The sequence below is a fragment of the Pristiophorus japonicus genome, chromosome 32 (genome assembly GCF_044704955.1).
Source record: "Pristiophorus japonicus isolate sPriJap1 chromosome 32, sPriJap1.hap1, whole genome shotgun sequence".
Lineage (NCBI taxonomy): Eukaryota > Metazoa > Chordata > Chondrichthyes > Pristiophoridae > Pristiophorus > Pristiophorus japonicus.
In genome coordinates, this window is record NC_092008.1 from 1,012,110 (window position 1) to 1,032,726 (window position 20,617).

The 20,617-nt window shown below is 48.5% G+C and overlaps 1 protein-coding gene across 3 annotated transcripts in view; it reads left to right on the forward strand.

Moving 5' to 3' along the window:
• The window catches only part of LOC139240631 (protein FAM3A-like), a 34,739-nt gene that overhangs the window by 11,274 nt on the left and 2,848 nt on the right, over window positions 1–20,617 (forward strand). For all 3 annotated transcript variants that reach the window (XM_070869197.1, XM_070869196.1, XM_070869195.1), the window contains 6 exons: window positions 11,447–11,470; window positions 11,641–11,764; window positions 15,327–15,385; window positions 17,306–17,356; window positions 18,627–18,717; window positions 19,376–19,502. In XM_070869197.1, the coding sequence (XP_070725298.1) occupies window positions 11,447–11,470; window positions 11,641–11,764; window positions 15,327–15,385; window positions 17,306–17,356; window positions 18,627–18,717; window positions 19,376–19,502 (476 nt within the window). The remainder of the gene's footprint in view (window positions 1–11,446; window positions 11,471–11,640; window positions 11,765–15,326; window positions 15,386–17,305; window positions 17,357–18,626; window positions 18,718–19,375; window positions 19,503–20,617) is intronic.

The window sequence follows — 20,617 nt, forward strand, 5'->3', positions numbered from 1 at the left end:
GTAGTGTAGACAATAGGAGAGCACCATGGGGGGGTTACTTGTCTCAGCATGACTTGTCTCCTAGCTGTCTGATAACCATCAGCCATCTAACAGCAGGTTTAGCTGTTCATAATAAGCTGGCTGCTAAAATGCAGAAAGTTCTGGAAGGGCCAGGACTCCATTTTAATCAAAAGGCACACAAATACCGTATGGTATCAGCTTAGATAAAAATACATTTCCACATTCCCCCATTTTGTCCTTCACAAGGACAACTCAATCCATTCTGATCTTGTACAGTCTCTCCATTTCCATTTCTTTTAGTTTCATTACTCACTAGGCATATTATACCCTCAGGATTTCCTATTCTGGGAGTAATGCTTAGGAAGGGAGGCTGATGGTTATTATCATAATTGGGCTGGTACCATCCCTGGAAGGCTGTAAGATTATACCCTGCCGACCTCCATTCTGTTTGCTCCTTTGTTTCTGGCCCCTTAGTTAGTTTTGTCCTGTTTTGCACTGTCAACCATTCTACCATTTCTGATTCGTTAAAGGGGACAGATCTCAGGGGAATACCCCCCTGGAGTGGACAGGTACATGGGAACATATCCAACAACTCGACAAGTTTCTTTCTTGAGCATACCTATAACTCAGTGCCATAAATACGTTTACGTGCAATTCCCTTCGCTGGTGGGTCTGTACCCATGGTGTAATCAATAATGTGAAGTAAAACCCTGTCAATCCCAGCACCATCAGTCCCCATAGTCCATACAGTTCTTTATTCAGTCTTCCTTTTTCTGTTCCTCTGATTCCTTCGTCCCTTCCTCCTGGTCGGGTGCCCGTTTGCAATGGGATGCGTGGATCCATGTTGGTCTTTCCTTTACCTTGATTGCAGTATTGGTCGCCAGCAGGACCTGGTATGGTCCTTCGAATCTTGGCTGTAGACTGCTTTTCCTTTTAAAAATCTTGATGTAAACGAATTCCCCTGGCTCCAGGTTATGACACTTCCCTTCCGCTGGCTTGACTTGGGCTTCCTTTACCTGTGAATGAAAGCTGGAAATACATTTGGTTAGTGCAATACAATAATTCAACATATTTTCCTCCATTTTGTGGATGTCCATCTGTTTTGCAGTAAATGGTGCTGTAAAAGGTAGTCGTTGGGGACGTCCCATAACTATCTCATGTGGTGACAAGCCTGTTGTTCTGTTGGTTGCAGATCGCATTACCATCAAAGCTAAGGGCAGCAGTTCTGTCCATTTCAGTCCAGTGTCATTGCATAGTTTTGCCAGCTTATTTTTAAGCATTCCATTATATCTTTCAACAAGTCCAGCTGATTGTGGATGATAACTGCAATGAAAACGTTGATTAATCTGTAAAGCTTTACACATTTCTCTTATGACAGTTCCCGTGAAATGTGACCCGTTATCACTGGAAAGCTTAGCAGGGATTCCGAAGCGCGGTACAATTTCTTTTAACAAACATTTAGCAACAGTAGTGGCATCGGCCTTTTTACATGGAAAGGCTTCAATCCATCTAGAGAACACATCTACAATAACTAATACATACTTGAATCCCATACACATAGGTAATTCAATAAAATCCATTTGTAAATGTACAAAAGGCCCGATTGGATTTGGGTGGGAGGCAGATTCTACTTTTTCCGTCTTACCCGGATTCATTGTCTGACAGGTAACACAATTTTCACAGATTTGTTTTGCAATTGCCGAAATACCTGGTGCATACCAAGTTGCCAAAATATAATCTGCCAATCCCCCTTTGCCTGCATGTGTGAATGTATGAACACATCGGGCAATCCATGGAAGTAAGGATCTAGGGGCCACCACGCGGCCGTCATGGTGAACCCATATTCCTTCTGGATTTTTATAACATTGATCCTTCGTCCAGGTCACCACCTCCTCCGTACTGGCCTGTGTCTGAAAGGCCAGCACGTCATTAATAGTGGGTGGCGGGTCTGAGCAATTATTTTTCCTTAGTGGGAACAATGACACCTGCATCCCCCCTTTCGACAGAGCTGCTGACTTAGCTGCATTATCAGCTCTGGCATTCCCGAGTGCCACCTCATTCGACTGGCCTGTATGTGCTTGGCATTTGATAATGGCAAGTTTTAAGGGGCATTGAATGGCTCGCAGGAGATTTTCCACTTGTTCTGCATTTTTGATAGGGGTTCCTGAAGAAGTCAGGTACCCGCGAATCTTCCAAATTTGTCCATAGTCATGTGATACCCCAAAAGCATACCTGGAGTCAGTGTAGATATTAACTGTGTGTCCTTCAGCCAGAATACAGGCTCGAGTTAACGCAAACAATTCGGCTTGTTGGGCTGAAAAGGAGTCTGGAAGAGAGGCTGTTTCGACAACATTAAACTGAGTTACAATTGCATAAGCCGCTCTAGGTTGGCCCCTATCATTTCGTAAGGCTGATCCGTCAACATAGTACACTAGCTCAGGGTTACACATTGGTACATCTGTTAGATTGATACGTGGTTTAGTCACTAATTCGGTTACCATTTCACATGAATGGGGTTCGCCGTCGTCTTCCGTGGGGAGTAGAGTGGCTGGATTTAAGGTAGTACATCTTTTGATGACAAGGTTCGGATTTGATAACAGTTCGACCTCGTATTTAGTGGTTCTTGCGGAGGTTAGGTGTTGGGTGGCACATTTAGTAAGTAAAATCTCGACAGAGTGTGGGATATATAAAATGGTCTGATGATTTAGAGTTATTGTCTGAGCCTGTTGCATAGCATAATAAGCTGCTGCCAACGAAGGAAGACATCCTGGTAGTCCGCGTGCCACTGGGTCTAGTTGGGTACTGAAATATGCTACCGGTCGCTGCCTGTCCCCATGTAACTGAGTCAAAACAGATTGTGCAAAACCCGACTTGTGATGCACAAATAAGTTGAATAGCTTAGTGTAATCTGGTAATCCCAAGGCGGGTGCTGAAGTGAGGGACTGTTTAAGGTTCTGAAAAGCATTCCGGGATACCTCATTCCAAATCAACTTCTCTGGTAGTGCGGGCATGGACATGTCTAACAGTGGTCTAACGATCTCGGAATAACTCATAACCCATTGCCGGCAGTATCCTGTCATGCCGAGGAGGTGTTTCATTTCTCTCTTGGTTAATGGTAGTGGGGCAGAGCAGATTGCTTTTACTCGGTCTTGTGTCAATTGTCTCGTATCCCTGACCAATTCGTGCCCTAGATACCGAACCTTTTCTGAGACAAATTGTAACTTTGCCTTTGACACCTTGTGTCCTTTCGAGGCCAGAGCTTTTAATAACACAAGGGAGTCCGTTTCGCAGGCCAATTTGGAGGGTGAGGCGAGCAATAAGTCGTCAACATACTGCACAAGTGTAGAACCTGCTGGTAAAATTACATCTTCCAGATCCCTCTTTAGGCATTGTGAGAATATGGTAGGGCTCTCGGTAAATCCCTGCGGGAGTCTTGTCCACGTATATTGGCGTCCTTTATACGTGAAGGCAAACAGGAATTGAGACTCTGGGTGAATAGGTATTGAGAAAAATGCTGAACACAGATCAACTACTGTGTAATACGTTGATGATGCCGGAATACTGGCAAGTATAATTGCCGGGTTGGGTACCACTGGATAAGTTGGGAATACCGAATGATTCACGGCTCGTAGGTCTTGGACAAATCTCCATTTGTCACTATTGGGCTTCTGCACCGGAAAGATCGGTGTGTTACATGGACTTCTAGTTGGAACGATTACTCCCTGGGCCAGCAGGGACTTAATGACTGGCTCAATACCTTGTTCTGCGGCTGGGGACAAGGGGTATTGGGGCTTCTTGGGGAGCGGGGCGGTTGAATTGATTGCTACCTTATAGGGTTGTGCAGTAAGCATCCTCCCTACTTCATTAGCGTGTGTAGACCATAGTTGTTCTGGAACTTTAGCAAGAAGCTCTGCTGTGCTTTGTCGTACTGGGAAGCTAGTGGCTGAGAGCATCCTTTCTTCTAAGACAGCATCGAAGTATACTTTCCCATTCAACTTGACAGAATAGCCTCCCCCCTTTTCATGTTGCCCCAAAGTTCCATTACGTGTGTGCCATTCCTCTTGTACTGGGGATCCTTGCATTCTTTTAACCATCTGTCCTAAATCCTGGGGTTTATGTGTGCCTGCAACCGCAAGGGTGCAGTGTGGAACGCTCCCTTTAACCCTAAACAAGCTCTGACTGTGGGAGGATAATTCAACCCCTGCCGCTATCCCTTCGGGTCCGATAAAGATTTTTTCGATCATCAATTGATGTTTCTGGTGCAGGAATGGTTGATAAAAGATTTGTGCTGCAGCGTCTGATCCCGTGTTGTCACAATATGCTGTGCAGTGTAAGGTTTCGTACCACTTGCCCAAGGTTTGAGATTTGAGGTAGTCTGTGATTAACCTTGTTACACACCAATATGAACCAACCAAATAGGATAGGGTTTTGCTTAGTGTGGGGTCCAAATTTTCCCAGGCATACAATATGGGAGTTGTGGGTTGAAGTAGTGGATATGCGCCACATTTATCTATGGGGACTCGAACCTCCAGACCAGCTGGGGAACAGAGGATCGTGGCATTCATTTTACATAACAGGTCACGTCCACACAGATTCACTGGAACCTCTTTAGACAGTAGGAATGAATGACTATCTTCGTAATCCTCTATTTGTACATTGATAGGGTTGGAGAAAAACATTTGCTGTGCGTGTCCAGATAGTCCAATCACTGAGGTTTGATTAGTGGAAGTGGGAATTCCCCTCGTATCCTCCCTTGAAAGGACCGAATAGGTGGCACCAGTATCCACTAGGAATGGGACATCCTTTCCTTGTATTCGTATTTTTACTTCAGGTTCTCCTATGGCATTTAACGAAACGACAGGAAGCTGTTTGTTCGCAGCACTCGGGTCTGGGATTGGGCGTCATTGATCATTATACCGGCAATTTGGTGGTTGGCCGAATTGCTTTTGATTCTGTGATCCAAATGGATCTTGCACAGAGAAATTAGTCTGAGGTCTAGCATGTACCTGGACTTGGGTCGCATACTGGTTGGGTTCTGAAGGGGGAGGGTGTGCTCTATTACCTGCCTGTTGAGTCCAATCATAATTTGGTTGTTGCTGTTTTGCCCGGCAAGTTCTAGCCCAGTGTCCAATCTGACCACAATTGTGACAGGTATAATATTGTTCCTGCCCTGCACCTCCTCTCCCTCTTCCCCTGTAATATCCTCCTCTGGCTCGCCCTCTTCCTCTACCCTGGGGTGGGGCGTAGGACGGTGTCACCGGGGTGGGTGTCATTGGAGCTGCTTGTCCTACAAACATGGTGACCTTGCTTTTAGATTCTCTATTTCGCTCTTGTATGTCCTTTAACATAGATACAACCTTGGATAGCGATTCCTGTCGCCATCCGAGACAAACTAGTTTAAAGGGATCTCTGAGTTCGGGCCGTAGCCCGTTTACCACGGCGCTGATCATAGGAGCCTCTACCTCCTCCATTTTCATGCCTGAACATTGGTTCATGATCTCTCGCACTCTTTCTACATAATCCTCAACATCCTCCTCCTTTCTTTGTGTAGTTTCCATAATTTTGGACCAATTCGTTTTCCTCGGGAACACCGAATGTAAGGCTTCCCAACATCTTCCCCAGAACCCCTCTCCTGGCTTCGTGCTGGGATCTGCATCCGGAGCCTCTCGATGGGTTTTAAAATCTTTGAATTTTATCTCAAGTTCGGCAAATTTTGTGTCCTTTAACCATGCTTTCAGTAAGATTTGACCATCTAATATACTGGGTTCGTGGCACAAGATGATTACTTTTAACTGGTCTATGGCCTTTTCAATATTGGTTTTGGGGTCTGCCAATCCTTCCACAATTATTCTTAATTCACTTGGTGACCATGGTCGATAAATAGGGACCGGAGCCCCCCCCGAGAGTGGACTGGGAAAAAGTCTTACTGGGTATACTGATGATGATGGCTCCAGGGCACTGGGCTCTGGTCCACGGGTATGACTTCGTGTGCCCCCTGCAGGGCCGTCACGGTATTGATTCCCTTGTGACTGACTTATATTTCCTGCAGCCTCACCTGTATTGTTGGGAGCGGGTGTTACCCCGTTTCCCTGTACTCCGGCCCGAGGATCATCTCCTCCTTGGCCTGGAGCACCCCCCGGGGATGGAACATACGGCGGTGGTCGATGGCTGTAGGGAGTCCAATCCTCATCCCAGTCCTCATCCTCATCCTTATCCTTATCCCAACCCTCCGGAGCCCTAGGTGAGTGTGCCTTTGTCTCTTTAGCAACCATAACGGATGGGTGTTTGTTATGTCGAGGGCGATTCACCTGCTCTACCCGTTCATCCCCCTGCTTTCTCCCTCTAGTACACTGCTTGCTAACTCTTAGGCTCTTCTCGTGTCGTTCCTCAGCTTCCCTTTTCCAATCTCCAAACGCTGACCAATTCACTTTTTTTTTCCTCTTCTACCTGGGTCTCTGTCTATAAGGCATTCTTCTAGACAGGTTGTTCTCTCTAAATTGAATGAACCATCGGGTGGAAATGGCCTGTTTTCACCCTTAGTCCATTTTACCCATTCTCTTAGGTGGTCAATTGAAGACTGACCACAATTCTGGAGCATAAAATGGGCTGGGGTCCCTTTTGGTGGTGGTTTACTTGCTCCAGCCCCCATTCTGGATGATTTAAGATTTTACCACAGTTTCTGATCTCACAATCCTTTCGGCCAACCGAGTTCTCTACGCCCACTTCTCCTGGCCGTTACGTGGCCTGAAAAGGCTCTTAATTCGGGCTCAGTCTGGGTGTGTGAGATATGTTGGCACGAACCAATCGTAGTTGATCAATCAGTTACTGTTTCTTTTCTTAATCAATCCTTGTGTTTTTTTTTTCCCCGAATCACAATTTTCCCTAGTGACTCTTCCCGTTTCTCTAATGGCAATGACTCACAAAGGTATTGCACACAACAGTAATACAAGGACAACAAACAATATTCCCGTGAGTACACAAATCATAACCTCTAAACAAATTCTCAGTCTGCGTTGTACGCCACTACAGACCGAGTCCTTAACTTATCCTAATAACAGCTGATAAAACTTAAGGTTCCGTACCCAAACTCTTTGATCGATTGCGCTCCTTTTTTTTTAATAGTCTTATCACAAAAGAACCCCTTCCGAATTAAAAACAATAAAAATCTTATCACATAAGAACCTTCGATCGATTATTAGCGCTTTCTTTTTTCTTTTCTTTTAATAGTCTTATCACATAAGAACCCCTTCCGAATTAAAAACAATAAAAATCTTATCATATAAGAACCTGGAACCCTTTTCGATCGACTAGCGCTCCCTTACCTACTGAAACCTTCCCCGGGCTGTCTCGAGATTTTTTCCAGAACCTGTTCTCTTCTGCTGGCGAGCTGAGAAAGAAATGGTTATAAAAAAAATACCTTTAACTTTTAAATGCCGAGTCTTGTAGATGCAGTACCTCAGCTGTGGACAACAGATTACATCTGCGATTCAACAGTGAAGAAACCTCTTGTGAGCAAAGGCTCACCTTGTTTGGCCACCGAAGCCTTTCACTGGAGAGGCACTATGCCTGTATCCGTTTTACTCACAGAACAGAGAGTATGCATCTTGGTGGAACCTCCAATAACTGTCGAAATCTCGACCTCAGAAAAGAATGACTCCGACACTTACAGCTCCGATGGAAGTTTCCCTTTTAATTTACTTGCTCGCAAGGGGTAAGTTTCACTCAGTCAAGGGCTAAAATGAAACCTCCGCAATGGTACAGCTTCACAAGATATTTATACAGTAAAACCCAAGTTCTGGCCTCTCCCTGTGTATTGCTCTGTCTCACAGTCAGTGAATACAGATAAAGAGTTAATTACTATATCCTGGACTGAAATGGTGTCAACATATTTCCTTTTGTCAGGGTTATCAGAAAGCCAAACGGCCATTACTCCATGAGTCATAGGTAATGGGCTATCACCTGTCTTGTATTGTATCAGGATTATCCCATTTCCTGGTCAGTTTACCTGTTTGCTTCAAATGGATGAGGTAAAGGAAAGAGATAATGGCTAGAAGATAAGGGTGGGGTGACATGGAACTCCTGTAGTGTAGACAATAGGAGAGCACCATGGGGGGGTTACTTGTCTCAGCATGACTTGTCTCCTAGCTGTCTGATAACCATCAGCCATCTAACAGCAGGTTTAGCTGTTCATAATAAGCTGGCTGCTAAAATGCAGAAAGTTCTGGAAGGGCCAGGACTCCATTTTAATCAAAAGGCACACAAATACCGTATGGTATCAGCTTAGATAAAAATACATTTCCACAATGGGAGCTGGGCCAGCATCCCCGTTGAAATGCAAGAGCCAATCAAGCCGTTCCAGCGGCGAAAGGATGAGCTGTCCATTCAGGCAGACTGCCTGTTGTGGGGTAACCGCGTAGTGCTACCCAAAAAGGGCAGGGAGACGTTCATCTCGGATCTCCACAGCACACACCCGGGTATAGTAATGATGAAAGCGATAGCCAGATCCCACGTGTGGTGGCCCGGTATCGACTCTGACTTAGAGTCCTGTGTACGGCAATGCAGCGTATGTGCTCAGTTGAGCAACGCGCCCAGAGAGGCACCACTAAGTTTGTGGTCCTGGCCCTCCAGACCATGGTCAAGGATCCATGTCGACTATGTGGGTCCGTTTCTCAGTAAAATGTTCCTGGTGGTGGTGGATGCTTTTTCAAAATGGATTGAATGTGAAATAATGTCGGGAAGCACTGCCACCGCCACCATTGAAAGCCTGAGGACCATGTTTGCCACCCACGGCCTGCCTGACATACTGGTCAGTGACAACGGGCCATGTTTCACCAGTGCCGAATTTAAAGAATTCATGACCGCAATGGGATCAAACATGTCACCTCGGCCCCATTTAAACCAGCCTCCAATGGGCAGGCAGAGCGGGCAGTACAAACAATCAAACAGAGCCTTAAACAAGTCACAGGAGGCTCACTCCAAACCCGCCTGTCCCGAGTACTGCTCAGCTACCGCATGAGACCCCACTCGCTCACAGGGGTGCTCCCGGCTGAGCTACTCATGAAAAGGACACTTAAAACCAGACTCTCGCTGGTTCACCCCAACCTGTATGATCAGGTAGAGAGCAGACGGCAGCAACAAAATGTAAACGATGGTCACGCCACTGTGTCACGGGAAATTGATCTGAATGACCCTGTGTATGTGCTAAACTATGGACATGGTCCCCAGTGGATCGCGGGCACGTTGATAGCTAAAGAAGGGAGTAGGGTGTTTGTAGTCAAACTGGACAATGGACAAATTTGCAGAAAGCACCTGGACCAAACGAGGCTGCGGTTCACAGACTGTCCTGAACAACCCACAGCAGACACCACCTTTTTCGAGCCCACAACACACACCCAAAGGATCAACGACACCACGCCGGACCAGGAAATCGAACCCATCACACCCAGCAGCCCAGCAAGGCCAGGCTCACCCAGCAGCCCTGCAGGGCCAACAACACGCCAGCCCAGCGAGGGCACAGCCAACACACCAGACATTTGTACCGAGGTGGTCCACCAGGGAAAGAAAGGCTCCCGACCGCCTCACCTTGTAAATAGTTTTCACTTTGACTTTGGGGGGCGGGGGGGTGATGTTGTGTATCTGTAAAGCATGCACTCCCATGTTCCACCACCAGGGAGCGCATCCCCTGAAGTCCCAAGGGATCCCAGCATCCCTTGGGAGCACTGTATATAAGCCGGCCCCCAACTTTTCCTCACTCTGGAGTGTCTTACTAAAGACTGAGGTCACTGTTACTTTAACCTCCCGGTGTGCAGTCTCATCTGTGTTAGGAACACAATATGGACAATGTGGGCCCTGCCCTGGTGGAGTGTGGTCAGTGCTTCGATGCTGGGGATGTTGGGCCTGGTCGAGGACGCTAACGTTGGTGCGTCTGTCCTCCCGGGGGATTTGCAGGATCTTGCGGAGACAGCGTTGGTGGTATTTCTCCAGCGACTTGAGGTGTCTACTGTAAATGGTCCGTGTCTCTGAGACACACAGGAGGGCGGGTATCACTACAGCCCTGTAGACCATGAGCTGGGGGTGAGGTGTCTACTGTACATGGTCCATGTCTCTGAGCCATACAGGATGGCGGGTATCACTACAGCCCTGTAGACCATGAGCTGGGTGGTGGATTTGAGGGGCCTGGTCTTCAAACACTCCTTTCCTCAGGCGACCGAAGGCTGCACTGGCGCACTGGAGGCGGTGTTGGATCTCGTCGTCGATGCCTGCCCTGGTTGATAAGAGGCTCCCGGGGTATGGGAAATGGTCCACGTTGTCCAGGGCCGGGCCGTGGATCTTGACGACTGGGGGTCAGTGCTGTGCGGCGAGAACAGGCTGGGGGAGGACCTTTGTCTTACGGATGTTTAGCGTGAGGCCCGTGCTTTCGTACGCCTCGGGAAATACGTCGACTGTATCCTGGAGTTCAGCCTCTGTGTGTGTGAGCAGACGCAGGCATCGTCCGCGTACTGTAGCTCAATGACGGAGGTCGGGGCGATCTTGGACCTGGCCTGGAGACAGCGAAGGTTAAACAGCTTCCCACTGGCTCTGTGGTTTCGTTCCACTCCAGCGGGGAGCTTGTCGACCGTGAGGTGAAGCATGGAGGAGGGATATACTTGCATTGGAGGCAGTTCAGAGAAGGTTCACTCGGTCGATTCCGGGGATGAGGGGGTTGCCTTATGAGGAAAGGTTGAGCAGGTTGGGCCTGTACCCATTGGAGTTTAGAAGAATGAGAGGTGATCTTATTGAAACGTATCAGATTCTGAGGGGGCTGGACAGGGTGGATGCAGAGAGGATGTTTCCCCCTCGTGGGGGAATCTAGAACTAGGGGGCACATAGTCTCAGAATAAGGTGTCGCCCATTTAGGACGGAGATGAGGAGGAATTTCTTCTGGTGAATCTGTGGAATTCTCTGCCCCAGAGAGCTGTGGGGGCTGGGTCATTGAATATATTTAAGGGGGAGATGGACAGATTTTTGAGCGATAAGGGAGTGAAGGGGCGGGCGGGGAAGTGGAGCTGAGCCCAAGATCGGATCAGCCGCGATCTGATTGGATGGCGGAGCGGGCTCGAGGGGCCGAATGGCCGACTCCTGCTCCTGTGTCTTAGGTTTATAAATAGATCGTGAACACCACTTTGGTGAGTGAGTGGAGGTGGGGGGCAGTGGATCGCGAGGGGGAGCCCCCTCTCTTACCCCCCCACCCCTCTCTCCCGAGCTGGGGGTGGGGTGGGGTGAATGGTACAATCCCGTTAAATACTTCCGTCGGTTTCTGTGGAAGGCTTGGGGATCAGCCAGGGAGCGGGGGGAGAGCCGATTGCTGTGGGAGCTCGTGGAATATCGGTGGGGGGGCGGGGGAAATCAGTGAACCGAGCGATAACGTCTCTCTCCTTTCTCCCTTTCTCTCCGTTCCTGATGCTAGGACCCCAGGAGCAGCCATCTGCCGGTAAGTCATGACGCTGGTCTGAACCATCTCTTCCCCCCCCCCACCCCCCCTCCATCTCCCCCGATATCCCCCGCCAAGCCCTCCCCACCCCACCCCCCCGAAAGCCCGGAGTGTTGGAAGTCACGCCCCTTGACCTCTGCCCTTTGCACTCTCCCACCGACTCTCTGCAGAAACCAAACCCAGGAAGTACAAGTGCGGACTCCCGATGCAGTGTCCAGACAAACACTTTTCCTTCCGGATTGTCAGCGGGGCAGCCAACGTGATCGGGCCCAAGTTCTGCATGGACGACCAAGTGTGAGTAACTGCAACCGGGTCTGTCCCCCTCGCGCGCGCTGTGTCCCTCGCGCGCGCTGTGTCCCTCGCGCGCGCTGTGTCCCTCGCGCGCGCTGTGTCCCTCGCGCGCGCTGTGTCCCTCGCGCGCGCTGTGTCCCTCGCGCGCGCTGTGTCCCTCGCGCGCGCTGTATGGGGAGGAGTTAAACTAATATGGCAGGGGGATGGGGACCTATGCAGAGAGACAGAGGGAAATAAAATGGAGTCAAGCAAAAGATAGAAAGGAGAATCGTAAAAGTGGAGGGCAGAGAAACCCAAGGCAAAAAAACAAAAAGGGCCACATTACAGCAAAATTCTCAAGGGGCAAAGTGTGTTAAACAGACAAGCCTAAAGGCTCTGTGCCTCAATGCGAGGAGAATTTGGAATAAGGTGGACGAATTAACTGCGCAGATAACGGGTATGATGTCATTGGCATCACGGAGACATGGCTCCAGGGTGACCAAGGCTGGGAACTCAACATTCAGGAAGGATAGACAGAAAGGAAAAGGAGGTGGGGTGGCGTTGCTGGTTAAAGAGGAAATTAATGCAATAGTAAGGAAGGACATTAGCCTGGATGATGTGGAATCGGTATGGGTGGAGCTGTGGAATACCAAGGGGCAGAAAACGCTAGTGGGAGTTGTGTACAGACCACCAAACAGTAGTAGTGATGTTGGGGACAGCATCAAACATGAAATAAGGGATGTGTGCAATAAAGGTACAGCAGTTATCATGGGCGACTTTAATCTACATATAGATTGGGCTAACCAAACTGGTAGCAATGCGGTGGAGGAGGATTTCCTGGAGTGTATTAGGGATGGTTTTCTAGACCAATATGTCGAGGAACCAACCAGAGAGCTGGCCATCCTAGACTGGGTGATGTGTAATGAGAAGGGACTAATTAGCAATCTTGTGCGAGGCCCCTTGGGGAAGAGTGACCATAATATGGTAGAATTCTTTATTAAGATGGAGAGTAACACAGTTAATTCGGAAACTAGGGTCCTGAACTTAAGGAAAGGGAACTTCGATGGTATGAGACGTGAATTGGCTAGAATAGACTGGCAAATGATACTTAAAGGGTTGACGGTGGATAGGCAATGGCAAACATTTAAAAATCACATGGATTAACTTCAGCAATTGTACATCCCTGTCTGGAGTAAAAATAAAACGGGGAAGGTGGCTCAACCGTGGCTAACAAGGGAAATTAAGGATAGTGTTAAATCCAAGGAAGGGGCCTATAATTTGGCCAGAAAAAACAACAAACCTGAGGACTGGGAAAAATTTAGAATTCAGCAGAGGAGGACAAAAGGTTTAATTAAGAGGGAGATAATAGAGTATGAGAGGAAGCTTGCAGGTAACATAAAAACTGACTGCAAAAGCTTCTATAAATATGTGAAGAGAAAAAGATTAGTGAAGACAAATGTAGGTCAGTCAGATTCAGGTGAATTTATAATGGGGAACAAAGAAATGGTCGACCAGTTGAACAAATACTTCGGTTCTGTCTTCATGAAGAAAGACACAAATAACCTTCCGATTGTACTAGGGGACCGAGGGTCTAGTGAGAAGGAGGAACTGAAGGATATCCTTATTAGGCGGGAAGTCGTGTTAGGGAAATTGATGGGATTGAAGGCTGATAAATCCCCAGGGCCTGATAGTCTACATTCAGAGTACTTAAGGAAGTGGCCCTAGAAATAGTGGATGCATTGGTGACCATTTTCCAACAGTCTAGCGACTCTGGATCAGTCAGTTCCTATGGACTGGAGGGTTGCTAATGTAACCCCACTTTTTAAATCGGGAGGGAGAGAGAAAACTAATAATTATAGACTAGTTAGCCTGACATCAGTAGTGGGAAAAATGTTGGAATCAATTATTAAGGATGAAATAGCAGCACATTTGGAAAGCAGTGACAGGATCGGTCCAAGTCAGCATGGATTTATGAAAGGGAAATCCTGCTTGATGAATCTTCTGGAATTTTTTGAGGATGTAACTAGTAGAGTGGACAAGGGAGAACCAGTGGATGTGGTGTATTTGGACTTTCAAAAGGCTTTTGACAAGGTCCCACACAAGAGATTGGTGTGCAAAATCAAAGCACAAGGTATTGGGGGTAATGTACTGACGTGGATCGAGAACTGGTTGGCAGACAGGAAGCAGAGAGTCGGGATAAATGGGTCCTTTTCAGAACGGCAGGCAGTGACTAGTGGGGTGCCGCAGGGCTCAGTGCTGGGACCCCAGCTATTTACAATATACATTAATGATTTAGATGAAGGAATTGAGTGTAATATCTCCAAGTTTGCAGATGACACTAAGCTGGGTGGCGGTGTGAGCTGTGAGGAGGACGCTAAGCGGCTGCAGGGTGACTTGGACAGGTTAGGTGAGTGGGCAAATGCATGGCAGATGCAGTATAATGTGGATAAATGTGAGGTTATCCACCTTGGTCGCAAAAACAGGAAGGCAGAATATTATCTGAATGGTGACAGATCAGTAAAAGGGGAGTTGCAACGAGACCTGGGTGTCATGGTCATTGAAAGTTGGCATGCAGGTACAGCAGGTGGTGAAGAAGGCAAATGGTATGTTGGCCTTCATAGCGAGAGGATTTGAGTACAGGAGCAGGGAGGTCTTACTGCAGTTGTACAGGGCCTTGGTGAGGCCTCACCTGGAACATTGTGTTCAGTTTTGGTCCCCTAATCTGAGGAAGGACATTCTTGCTATTGAGGGAGTGCAGCGAAGGTTCACCAGACTGATTCCCGGGATGGTGGGACTGACCTATGAGGAGAGACTGGATCGACTGGGCCTGTATTCACTGGAGTTTAGAAGAATGAGAGGGGATCTCATGGAAACATATAAAATTCTGACGGGACGGGACAGGTTAGATGCAGGAAGAATGTTCCCAATGTTGGGGAAGTCCAGAACCAGGGCTCACAGTCTAAGGATAAGGGGTAAGCCATTTAGGACCGAGATGAGGAGAAACTTCTTCACCCAGAGAGTGGTGAACCTGTGGAATTCTCTACCACAGAGAGTTGAGGCCAGTTCGTTAGATATATTCAAAAGGGAGTTAGATGTGGCCCTTACGGCTAAAGGGATCAAGGGGTATGGAGAGAAAGCAGGAATGGGGTACTGAGGTGAATGATCAGCCATGATCATATTGAATGGTGGTGCAGGCTCGAAGGGCCGAATGGCCTACTCCTGCACCTATTTTCTATGTTTCTGTGTCTCTCTCTCTGTCTCTGTCTCTGTCTCTCTTTCTATCTGTCTTTCTCCCCCTTTGCGCCCTCTCTCTCTCTGTCTCTCTCTCTCTCTCTCTCTCTCTCTCTCTCTCTTTCTCTCTCTCTCTGTCTCTCTCTCTCTGTCTCTTTCTCTCTCTCTCTGTCTCTCTCTCTTTCTCTCTCTCTCTGTCTCTCTCTCTCTCTCTGTCTTTCTCCCCCTTTGCGCCCTCTCTCTCTCTCTCTGCCTGTCGGTCTCGATCTCGATCTCTCGCTCCCTCTCTCCGCTCCTGACTCGCTCGCGTTCTCTCTCCAGGCTCGACTTTCAAAGGCGTTTCCTCTGGTTTCAGGTTGATGAGCAGCGTAAAGAACAACGTGGGGCGCGGACTGAACATTGCACTCGTCAACGGTAATACTGACCTTCTCTGAGAGCGTGTGTGTGTGGGAGTGAGTATAAGAACATCAGAAATAGGAGCAGGAGTCGGCCATTCGGCCCCTCGAGCCTGCTCCGACATTTAATACGACCATGGCTGATCCGATCATGGACTCAGCTCCACTTCCCTGCCCGCCCCCTTATCGGTTAAGAAACTGTCTATCTCTGTCTTAAATATATTCAATGTCCCGGCTTCCACAGCTCTCTGAGGCAGCGAATTCCACAGATTTACAACCCTCTGAGAGAAGAAATTCCTCCTCATCTCAGTTTTAAATGGGCGGCCCCTTATTCTAAGACCATGCCCCCTAGTTCTAGTCTCCCCCATCAGTGGGAACATCCTCTCTGCATCCACCTTGTCGAGCCCCCTCATAATCTTATACGTTTCGATAAGATCACCTCTCATTCTTCTGAATTCCAATGAGTAGAGGCCCAACCTCCTCAACCTTTCCTCATAAGTCAACCCCCTCATCCCCGAAATCAACCGAGTGAACCTTCTCTGAACTGCCTCCAAAGCAAGTATATCCTTTCGTAAATACGGTGACCAGAACTGCACGCAGTACTCCAGGTGTGTCCTCACCAATACCCTGTATAACTGGAGCAAGACTTCCCTGCTTTTATACTCCATCTCCTTTGCAATAAAGGCCAAGATACCATTGGCCTTCCTGATCACTTACTGTACCTGCATACTAACCTTTTGTGTTTCATGCACAAGTACCCCCAGGTCCCGCTGTACTGCGGCACTTTGTAATTTTTCTCCATTTAAATAATAACTTGCTCTTTGATTTTTTTCTGCCAAAGTGCATGACCTCACACTTTCCAACATTATACTCCATCTGCAAAATTTTTGCCCACTCACTGAGCCTGTCTGTGTCCTTTTGCAGATTTTTTATGTCCTCCTCACACATTGCTTTTCCTCCCATCTTTGTATCGTCAGCAAACTTGTCTACGTTACACTCAGTCCCTTCTTCCAAGTCGTTAATATAGATTGTAAATAGTTGGGGTCCCAGCACTGATCTCTGCGGCACCCCACTAGTTACTGATTTGCCAACCCGAGAATGACCCATTTATCCCGACGCTCTGTTTTCTGTTAGTTAGCCAATCCTCTATCCATGCTAATATATTACCCCCAACCCCGTGAACTTTTATCTTGTGCAGTTACCTTTTATGTGGCACCTTGGCAAATGCCTTCTGGAAATCCAAATACACCACATCCACTGGTTCCCCTTTATCCACCCTGTCCGTTACATCCTCAAAGAACTCCAGCAAATTTGTCGAACATGATTTCCCCTTCATAAATCCATGCTGACTCTGCCTGACCGAATTTTGCTTTTCCAAATGTCCTGCTACTGCTTCTTTAATAATGGACTCCAACATTTTCCCAACCACAGATGTTAGGCCAACTGGTCGATAGTTTCCTGCTTTCTGTCTACCTCCTTTTTTAAATAGGGGCGTTACATTTGCAGTTTTCCAATCTGCCGGGACCTCCCCAGAATCCAGGGAATTTTGGTAAATTACAACCAATGCATCCACAATCCCTGCCGCTACTTCTCTTAAGACCCGAGGATGCAAGCCATCAGGTCCAGGGGCTTTATCTGCCTTTAGTCCCATTATCTTAGTGAGCACCATCTCCTTAGTGATTGTGTTAAGTTCCTCCCCCTCTATAGCCCCTTGACTATCCACTATTGGGATATTGTTAGTGTCCTCTACCGTAAAGACTGATACAAAATATTTGTTCAGAGTTTCTGCCATCTCCATGTTCCCTATTATCAATTCCCTGGTCTGGTCCTCTAAGGGAGTGTGTGTGAGAAAGTACAAAAATCATTGCTCAATAATCTTACATCAACAAGCAATTGGAGTCAGTAATCGCTCACCCAAATTTAACGCTTCCATTTCCAGGAGTCACTGGAGACTTGATGGATACAAAGTTCTTCGACATGTGGGCTGGAGGTGAGCCGCCAGAGTGGGAGTGAATGGGAAGGGGCTGGGACTATTGAGATTGTGTACAGTGGGAGTGAATGGGAAGGGGTTGGGTCCATTGGGATTGAGTACAATGGGAGTGAATGGGAAGGGGCTGGGACCATTGGGATTGTGTACAATGGGAGTGAATGGGAAGGGGTGTGGGTCCATTGGGATTGAGTACAATGGGAGTGAATGGGAAGGGGTTTGGGTCAATTGGGATTGTGTACAATGGGAGTGAATGGGAAAGGGTTTGGATCAATTGGGAGTGAATGGGAAGGGGTTGGGTCCATTGGGATTGTGTACAATGGGAGTGAATGGGAAGGGGTTTGGGTCCATTGGGATTGTGTACAATGGGAGTGAATGGGAAGGGGTTTGGGTCAATTGGGATTGTGTACAGTGGGAGTGAATGGGAAGGGGTTCGGTCCATTGGGATTGTGTACAGTGGGAGTGAATGGGAAGGGGTTTGGGTCCATTGGGATTGTGTACAATGGGAGTGAATGGGAAGGGGTTTGGGTCCATTGGGATTGTGTACAATGGGAGTGAATGGAAAGGGGGGGTTTGGGTCAATTGGGATTGTGTACAGTGGGAGTAAATGGGAAGGGGTTCGGTCCATTGGGATTGTGTACAGTGGGAGTGAATGGGAAGGGGTTTGGGTCCATTGGGATTGTGTACAGTGGGAGTGAATGGGAAGGGGTTTGGGTCCATTGGGATTGTGTACGGGGGGAGTGAATGGGAAGGGGTTTGGGTCCATTGGGATTGTGTACAATGGGAGTGAATGGGAAGGGGTTTGGGTCCATTGGGATTGTGTACAATGGGAGTGAATGGGAAGGGGTTTGGGTCAATTGGGATTGTGTACAGTGGGAGTGAATGGGAAGGGGTTCGGTCCATTGGGATTGTGTACAGTGGGAGTGAATGGGAAGGGGTTTGGGTCCATTGGGATTGTGTACGGGGGGAGTGAATGGGAAGGGGTTTGGGTCCATTGGGATTGTGTACGGTGGGAGTGAATGGGAAGGGGTTTGGGTCCATTGGGATTGTGTACAGTGGGAGTGAATGGGAAGGGGTTTGGGTCCATTGGGATTGTGTACAATGGGAGTGAATGGGAAGGGGTTTGGGTCCATTGGGATTGTGTACAATGGGAGTGAATGGGAAGGGGTTTGGGTCCATTGGGATTGTGTACAGTGGGAGTGAATCTCTCCATTAATGCGGGATCGGATGTGCTGAGGGCGATAAACGAGGTCCATCCCGCTCGGTGTTCCAGAAAATGGGATCAATGATCTGCTGAAGTTCCTGCGGCCGATCTACGAGGGGACGCTGGTGTTCGTGGCATCGTACGATGATCCGGCAACAAAGTGAGTGAAGCGGGAAATTACCCACATCTCGATCTCTCTGTCTCTCTCTCTCTCTCTCTCTGTTTCTCTCTCTCTCTCTCTCTGTCTCTCTCTCTCTCTCTCTGTCTCTCTCTCTCTCTCTCTGTCTCTCTCTCTCTCTCTGTCTCTCTCTCTGTCTCTCTCTCTCTCTCTCTCTCTGTCTCTCTCTGTCTTTCTGTCTCTCTCTCTGTCTCTCTCTGCTCTCTCTGTCTTTCTGTCTCTCTCTCTCTCTGTCTTTCTGTCTCTCTCTCTCTCTGTCTCTCTCTCTCTCTCTCTCTCTCTGTCTCTCTCTCTCTCTCTGTCTCTCTGTCTCTCTGTCTCTCTCTCTCTCTCTCTGTCTCTCTGTCTCTCTCTCTCTGTCTCTCTGTCTCTCTCTCTGTCTCTCTCTCTCTCTCTTTCTCTGTCTCTCTCTCTCTGTCTCTCTGTCTCTCTGTCTCTCTGTCTCTCTCTGTCTCTCTCTGTCTCTCTCTCTCTCTCTGTCTCTCTCTGTCTCTCTCTGTCTCTCTCTCTCTCTCTGTGTCTCTCTCTCTCTCTCTCTCTGTCTCTCTATATCTCTCTGTCTCTCTCTGTCTCTGTCTCTGTCTCTCTCTCTCTCTCTCTGTGTCTCTTGAGCGTCTCTTATGTTTAATTTATTTTCCAGGATGAACGAGGAAGCCAAGAGGATATTTAATGAGCTGGGGAGTAAAGCGATCAACGTGCTGGGCTTCAGGGACAGCTGGGTATTTGTGGGTGCGAAAGGAATTGAAAACAAAAGCCCCTTTGAGCAGGTAAGGGTCCCACACACACTGACTCTCACTGGGGTACAGTCCCACACACACTGACTCTCACTGGGGTACAGTCCCACACACACTGACTCTCACTGGGGTACAGTCCCACACACACTGACTCTCACTGGGGTACAGTCCCACACACACTGACTCTCACTGGGGTACGGTCCCCCACACACTGACTCTCACTGGGGTACAGTCCCCCACACACTGACTCTCACTGGGGTACAGTCCCACACACACTGACTCTCACTGGGGTACGGGTCCCACACACACTGACTCTCACTGGGGTACGGGTCCCACACACACTGACTCTCACTGGGGTACAGTCCCACACACACTGACTCTCACTGGGGTACAGTCCCACACACACTGACTCTCACTGGGGTACAGTCCCACACACACTGACTCTCACTGGGGTACAGTCCCACACACACTGACTCTCACTGGGGTACAGTCCCACACACACTGACTCTCACTGGGGTACAGTCCCACACACACTGACTCTCACTGGGACATGGGTCCCACACACACTGACTCTCACTGGGACATGGGTCCCACACACACTGACTCTCACTGGGACATGGGTCCCACACACACTGACTCTCACTGGGGTACGGGTCCCACACACACTGACTCTCACTGGGGTACAGTCCCACACACACTGACTCTCACTGGGGTATGGGTCCCACACACACTGACTCTCACTGGGGTACAGTCCCACACACACTGACTCTCACTGGGGTACGGGTCCCACACACACTGACTCTCACTGGGGTACGGGTCCCACACACACTGACTCTCACTGGGGTACAGTCCCACACACTGACTCTCACTGGGGTACAGTCCCACACACACTGACTCTCACTGGGGTACAGTCCCACACACACTGACTCTCACTGGGGTACAGTCCCACACACACTGACTCTCACTGGGGTACAGTCCCACACACACTGACTCTTACTGGGGTACAGTCCCCCACACACTGACTCTCACTGGGGTACAGTCCCCCACACACTGACTCTCACTGGGGTACAGTCCCACACACACCGACTCTCACTGGGGTACAGTCCCACACACACTGTCTCTCACTGGGGTACGGGTTCCACACACAC